The sequence below is a fragment of the Vombatus ursinus genome, unplaced genomic scaffold, assembly GCF_900497805.2.
Source record: "Vombatus ursinus unplaced genomic scaffold, bare-nosed wombat genome assembly UNPS02012811.1, whole genome shotgun sequence".
Classification (NCBI taxonomy): domain Eukaryota; kingdom Metazoa; phylum Chordata; class Mammalia; order Diprotodontia; family Vombatidae; genus Vombatus; species Vombatus ursinus.
Window position 1 is genome coordinate 136,178 of NW_020952589.1, and position 7,000 is coordinate 143,177.

The window sequence follows — 7,000 nt, forward strand, 5'->3', positions numbered from 1 at the left end:
CTGGGTGGCTTGGTCCGAAGAACTAGTAGCTTATGTCCTCCCATCCCTCCTTTCCAGATTGAATCCCAAGAATGTCCACCAAAGGCCTACAGTAGCCCTACTTTGTGGTCCCCACGTGAAGGGGGCTCAGGGCATAAGCTGTGGGCGACACCTTGCCAACCATGATGTCCACGTTATCCTCTTCCTGCCTAACTTTGTCAAGATGTTGGAATCTATCACCAATGAACTGTCCCTCTTCAGCAAGACACAGGGCCAGCAGGTGTCCAGTCTCAAAGGTGAGTGAGAGCACGGGACCCCAGGGCGGGGCAGCAAGAAGGTGGAAAGGTTCCCATTCCCCTGCTCATCCCCTCTCACATTACTCTGCTGCAGACTGAGAGGTCAGAGACCTGGGCCCTAGTCCTAGCTCTGCCTCTCACTCACTGTGTGACCTTGGGCAAGGTCCTTTCCCAGCCAGGGAATTCAAGGGCTGATTGGTCTCCTTGTAGCTGACTTTTGCAATCTATTTCTGCCATCTGGTGGCAGCACGTAGAAACAGTGGTACTTAGAAAGCGAGTATCATTCATAGGATGGCTAGTTCATATAGTATCTTACTGATGGAAGGCACCTCCAACCCCTTCATTCTACACAGCAGGAAACTGAGACTCACAGGGTGGAAGCCGATACCTTAAGTTGCACAGTGAATCAGGTGTTGACTTAACTCAAAGGCCAGGATCCCTCATCAGCAACCACAAATATTTTATGAGCCTACTGGGCGAGGTCTTGGGGATCCAAAGAAGTACAAAATTCAGCCCGGGTGGAAAGGTAGGCACACATTCTAAAAAGATGATGCTTCCCCTCATACAGAATAGAATCTACTGTGCCTGGGATGAGGGATGTGTCAAAGGAAGCTGACCTTCATCCTGAGGCCAGCAAATCACTGATGGCTTGGAAGTTAAGTGTATATGGAGGGGATCTCAGTGAGCCCCACTGCCTGGAACAGTATAACAGAGAACATGTGTTCCCCCTCCCCCTCCCCCTCCCAGGCTGATCTGAGAGCTTTACAGGAGGCAGCAGCAGGCAAAGGAAAGAGCGGTGAGCTTGGAATCAGGAGAGTTGGGTTTGAATTATTGCTTTCATACTTATTCAAGGTGACCTGGAGCACTTGATAAATGCTTATCTCTGAGCCTCAGTTTCCTCATCTGTAGGCTGAAGGAGTTGATCTGAATCAGAGGTTCTTAACCTGGGGTCTATGAACGTTTAAAAACTATTTTGATAACTATATTTCAATAGAATTTATTTCTTTTATAATCCTATGTATTTTGTTTTATGCATTTAAAAACACTATTCTAAGAAAGGCTCCATAGGCTTCACCAGACACTGTCAACAGGTCCACTACACAAAAATGATTTAAAAAACCTGGTTTAGAGGATTCCTAAGGTTCCTTCCAGTTCTAGGTTCTAGGACCCCAGTTTAAATTCCAGCCCCAACATTTGCTAACTGTGATTTCAGATAAGCCACTGAGCCGTTCTTAGCGGAGCCTGTTTTCTCAGTTGCAAAAAACAGAATAATGACCCTTATGCCACCTGCTTCACCAGGTGATTGTGAGGAAAATGCTTTGTAAACCTGTAGCACTTTATCAGTTTGGGTTGGGTTGCTATTAGGGGAATAGAATCAAGGGTCTTGGCAGCTAACAGAGCCAGAAAGACTGCTCACCTCTGGCCTCGGACACAACTGTATTGTGATCCTGGGCAAGACACTTCATCACTGTCTGCCTCAGTTTCCTCATCTGTAAAAGGAGGAGAATAATAGTACCTACTTCCCAAGATTGTTGTGACAAAATTAGGTATTTGTAAAGAACTTTGGAAACCTTGAAGCACTATAAAAATGTTATGACAGTGATGGTGGTGGTGGTGGTGGTGGTGGTAATGATGGTAACAATGTAACCATGTAACCTTAGACAAGCCACCTCTCTCAGCTTTGTGTATTCCACTGCTCAGAAATCTTCCTTTTGGTGCCTGAGGGGAGATTCAACCTTAACTGCAGTGGTAGGGGCAGAATTTAGCTTCCCTTCCTGTTAGTTCTCCTGCTAGAGGGAGAATGAGTCCAGCTGAAAGCCTGGATCACGGTCCCCAGAATGGATTGGAATGTCATCTCCCTTTGATGGAGCATCTTCAAGTCCATACTGCAAGCAGAGCTTTTACAATGCAAGACATTCTAAGGGAGAGATGTGTTTTGGTTGTAAGTAAGCCTTAAGGTCTAAACCCATCTAGTTTCACTTGAAATGCTTGTCCCTATCCCATTATGTGGTATCAATCCTGTTTAGGATTTCTAGCTAGAAGACACCTGAGAGATCATCTCTTAGAACCTTTCTCTTATGGATGAGGAAGCTGCAGCTCCACGTTATTAACCGCCTTGCCCGGGGTCCTTCAGCTGCTCCAAGCACTGCCCTCTTTCTGCACGCTGCCTTCACAGGATCACCTTGATGGCTGGGCTCCCCCAAACATCACCTTCCAGAAGCAGAGCCCTTGGCTGTTGCTTGTTCCCCTGAACAAGTGCAGCTATCCACAGTAGAAATATGGATGCAAGCACTGGGACGGCCTCTCACTTGGGAGAGGATGTGGTCAGGCATAAGAATGATTGGTGTTTACAGAAACTGAGGGTACGGTGAGGCAAGTGCCCTGACTCAGGGCAGTCTTTAAGGCCAGAGTTAGACTTGACTGTTTTCACTTGCAGATCTCCCCACCAGCCCTGTGGACCTGGTGATCAATTGCCTGGATTGTCACGAGAATGCCTTCCTCCGAGACCAGCCCTGGTACAAAGCGGCTGTGGACTGGGCCAATCAGAACCGGGCACCTGTCCTCAGCATAGACCCACCAATGTGCGAGGCCGAGCTGGGCATCGATGCCAAGTGGTCCCTGGCCCTGGGCCTGCCCTTGCCCCTCGGTGAGCGTGCGGGACGCGTTTACCTGTGTGATATCGGCATCCCTCAGCAGGTGTTCCAAGAGGTGGGCATCAACTACCGCTCACCCTTTGGCTGCAAATTCGTCATCCCACTGCACTCAACGTAGAGGTGATGGGCCCGGCAGGGGCGTCCCAGGGTGGCCCAGAGGCTCTGGAGCCAGATGCTGACCCTTAACTTAAGAGAACGCCTTAAGGATGTGAAGCTCCGTGGACAGTGTTGTGTTGTGTTTTGTTTGTTTTGTTTTGTTTCCTTTAAGGTTTGTTTCTTCTGCAAGAAACAACATATTTAAAACTGAAGAGTACTTGCCCTTTGAAGGGGAGAGACATCTCTGAATAAGGCTGTCCCTTAGGGCCAAGGTAGGGCCAGGGCATGGGAAGCATGGAGTGCCAGGCCCTGCTGCCCAGGGACCCACCCAATCTGGCCAAGTGGCCTGTTTCTCAGTGGAGGGTTTTGTTTACAGACACAGGCAGCTTTTGGACTGGGTTTGAGGTTTACAGCCACCAGACCCGAGGGCGGCTATCCCCAATGACTCTTTGCTTTCCTCTTTTTCCTCTGGCTCTTCCTCTGCCCACCACCCCCAGTCCTTTTTTTTTTTTTTTTAAATAAGCAGCCCCTCCCTCTAGTCATGTTAGATATGCTGGGGTGCAATTGTCCTTGTTGGGGGCTGGTTTCATTTTCCTGTTCCTTTGATGTTTGTGATGGTAGCCAGAGTTGAGTTTTCTTTCCTGCCTTCCCTCAGTCCTGAGCCATGTGGCGCCTGCAGAAAACTGGTGTCCAGGAGGAAGCCTGGCCAGCTCTTGTCTGTCTGCTCTGCTGGAGCAACAACTGAACACCAGTTTGTGGTTTTTTTGTTGTTCTTTTGGTGTTAATTTTTTCATTTTGCCCTCGATTTGACCTGGGTACCCAGTAGACATTTTTTTTCTCAAGGGGTCAGCACAACCTTTTACTTCTTCCCCTCCCAAGCCGACTCTTGGGGAGGGGAGTATTTTGTGTCCTGTCAGGCTGATGTTTCCTGTGTTTGGTTTGACCCCTTTGATTCTCGTATGTTTTCAGCACGGGTAGCTTTGGGACATATTACTGTAGAGCCACAGTGCCCATCCACCTTGCCAGCATAACCCCGTACTGCCCCCTCCCCCCCCAGTTCCCATGGGTTCCATAGACTGTGCCATCATTGTTCCCATTGGGTCTAAAGGCTAAAGTGAACTGGTCCTTCCACTGCCCTGTTCCTGGGGTTCCTTCCCCACCTGCCACGTTGGCTGGAATATCCTGGTGGTGGATGGATGAGGCCAAGTCTCAAACACCGTCCCCCACTCCCCCACCCCAGAGGATCTTAGTGCATATGCAGAGAAGGGGCATAGTTTTTGTTTAGTATTGGGAGTTCCCTTGTGGGAAACTTGGTGCTGAGCCTTTCTCAAGGTTCCTGTTTTGATTCCAGTACAGAGGTGTGTTCAGAGGGGCCTGAGGACAGTTGAGGCTGTTGGTGAAAGCCACCATTCCCAATTCCAGTTGTTGGGCTTTTCTTTCCTAAATTTGCCAGGTGGCCAGCTCTTCAGCACCTGCTTCCCTGAGGTCTCTCCTGGGGTGAATGCAGCAGCTGTTTTATCCAAGAGAAGGGAGGGAGCCCTGCCACTAGAGGGAGGTTTGAGGGCCACACTTGAGCTCCTCCAACTTTGACCTTTGCCAAGTGGCCTCTCCCCCCAGTATCTGGGGCCTCCCTGGTGTGGCCTGGCTGCCTGGCAGGCTGCTGTTGCGCTATTTGGTGTGAGATGATGCCCTCGATCACTCTGGCTCTTTCTGGCAGGCCTCTTGTGTCAGAGGTGCCAAAATGCCAAAAAAGAAAGAAGTATTGGTCCAACTAGAGGAGGGCTGCTGGGGTGGCCTCTTGCCTTGCAAGGTTTACCAAGGATCCCATGGATTATTCCAGCAAGACACCTCCCAGCTTTTGCACTTCCTCCTGAGGGTGTTGACTGGGGAGCCACAAGATCCATCTTTATCTCTTTTAATGCCAGCCTGTGAGCTCTTCCAGCCCCCTCCTGTCCTGTCCCAGCAGCTGGGGGAAAAGTCCCAAAGAGCTTGATTTTTGGTGCCTTTGGAGGGGAATGAGATTTCACAGAGCCAGACAGATTCAGTTGTCATTTTGGTTCAAGCTCCATTTTTCGGTATTCAGGGTAGGCAGTGCCCCTCTGGTTTTTTTAAGTCCCTAGGCCGTACTGTGGGCAGAGTTAGGGGCTGTAGTATAGATTGTGAAAAATTTTTATCTCTTTCCTGTAAGACCCAAGGGGTAATGATCCTCTGACAGGGAGAGAGGCCCTCTCTCTGGCAAATGGCACTAATGGAGCCAGGGCTGTGAGCCATCAGCCTGGTCTCTCCCATCCCTTCCTGGTAAGGGTATCCTGCTCAGGGTTCCAGAGTTCCTCCTCCTGCCCTAGCTCCTAATTCTGTGGAATAGCAAACAGCTCCCACATGGCCTGTCCCTGTCTGGGTGGAGAACAGGGCCTGCCCAGAAGCTTCGAGGCTAGTGCAGGCCCCTTAGGAGACAGCAGCCTCTCCCAGGAAGTGCTTTAGCAGTTCTGTGCATGACAAATGAAAGTCTGGGTTTCTTTTACAGTTGTGGAACATTTTTCTAGGATGGTGTGGAAGTTTGAAGATGGGGAGCCCTTTTGAAGGGTCTAGACAGAGACAGTAAGATGAGCTACCCTGGGAAGGAAGAGTTTGGGTTTGAGGGGGATGGGGGTGCATTTCCTGTCTGCTCCTCCTGCTCAGGAAAGGTGGGGAGTTTGGCTCCCTATTGGGGCTCAGTCGGAAAGCTGAGGTGGAGATCCACAGGACCAGCGTGGCTTCCTGGGGGCAGGGGGGACAGCCTTGTTTTCTTAATAGAATTTTTTACTCCATCCTTGGCAGTTTGAGGAACATAATCCTTTCCTTTTTCCTCCTCAGTCCTGCTTAGGTTGTCAGCTGCCATAATTTGTGTTAAAAGGAAAGTAGCCCTTTGATTTCTCTCCTTTTTCCCCCAAGAGAATTTGACTCTTAAAAACAAAAGTTAGCCCCTCAGAGGTCTTTCTTCCTCTCCCTCTGGCAGCTGAATGAAGGCTGTTGATTCTGCCACCTGGCCTTGGCCAGGTCTTTAGCCCCTCACCGTGGACCTTTTGGGGCAGGAGGACAAGAGGAGACCTCATAAAACTGTTGAGATTATTACTAGTGCAGCTGTTGAGATGGGGGTAGGGGATGACAAAAAACCAGCACTAAAATAAAGCTGAATTGACTGAGCCTGGGGGCTGGTGTGTGTGGTGTCCTGCTGTGAGCCAGGCCTGGAGAGAATTTTGTGGAATCCCTGACTGCTCTGGTCAGTCAAAGAGCCCCACCTGACCTTGACTAGTTATTTCCCAGGCACATTTAATGAGGTTTGAGAGAAGTGGTTAAGCAAACTTTAGGGAGTATCCAGTAAAGACACCCTATTTCTTCAAGGCCTGATCCATTCTCAAGACCTGCAGTCAACCACAGCATGTAACGTGAGAGGCCTTTTCCTGCTGGAGCATGCTCTGCAGAGCTCTCAGGCTGTCTAGTCCAGCTCCTACGTGGAGAAGAATCCCCTCTTTGATGTTCCATTGCCTCCCAGGGCGGCGCCTTCCACACTGGGCAGCTGTCATCGTTGGGGAGTTTTTCCTTATCTCAAGCTGAAGTTTGCACCCACTATTCTTAGTTTTTGAGGGGCCAAAGCAAAGCAAGTCCACACAGGACAGCCTGAACACCCCAAACAGGAAGCTTCCGACTACGGATCTTAGGAGGGAGAGACTGCAGTTCTCTTTCCATTATACTGTTTGCTAAGAAACTATTAAGATCTGAAAGTTGTTGTGATTGTTGGATTAGAAAGTGACAGAACTCCAGTGACTGCATTGGTACCAACAGCTGCCCTGGAAGAATTTCATCTAGCGTAGACATGGCAGCACTTTGTAGCAAAGAGAACCTGGGTGCTAGCATAACTTTGGCCTCTGTGACCTGGGGCAGGTGCTATGGCCTGTAAAGTGAAGTGGGGGAATGGAGCCAGGTCTGTGACTCCTG

The 7,000-nt window shown here is 49.7% G+C and overlaps 1 protein-coding gene across 9 annotated transcripts in view; it reads left to right on the top strand.

Moving 5' to 3' along the window:
* Positions 1-7,000, top strand: part of EDC3 (enhancer of mRNA decapping 3) — a 68,150-nt gene that overhangs the window by 56,756 nt on the left and 4,394 nt on the right. For 7 of the 9 annotated variants that reach the window (XM_027858245.1, XM_027858248.1, XM_027858250.1 and 4 more), the window contains 2 exons: positions 58-275; positions 2,713-2,922. In XM_027858245.1, coding sequence (XP_027714046.1) covers positions 58-275; positions 2,713-2,922 — 428 coding nt within the window. Of the gene's footprint in view, positions 1-57; positions 276-2,712; positions 6,209-7,000 lie in introns of those variants that run through there. The other 2 variants (XM_027858253.1, XM_027858252.1) reach the window with 2 other exon arrangements.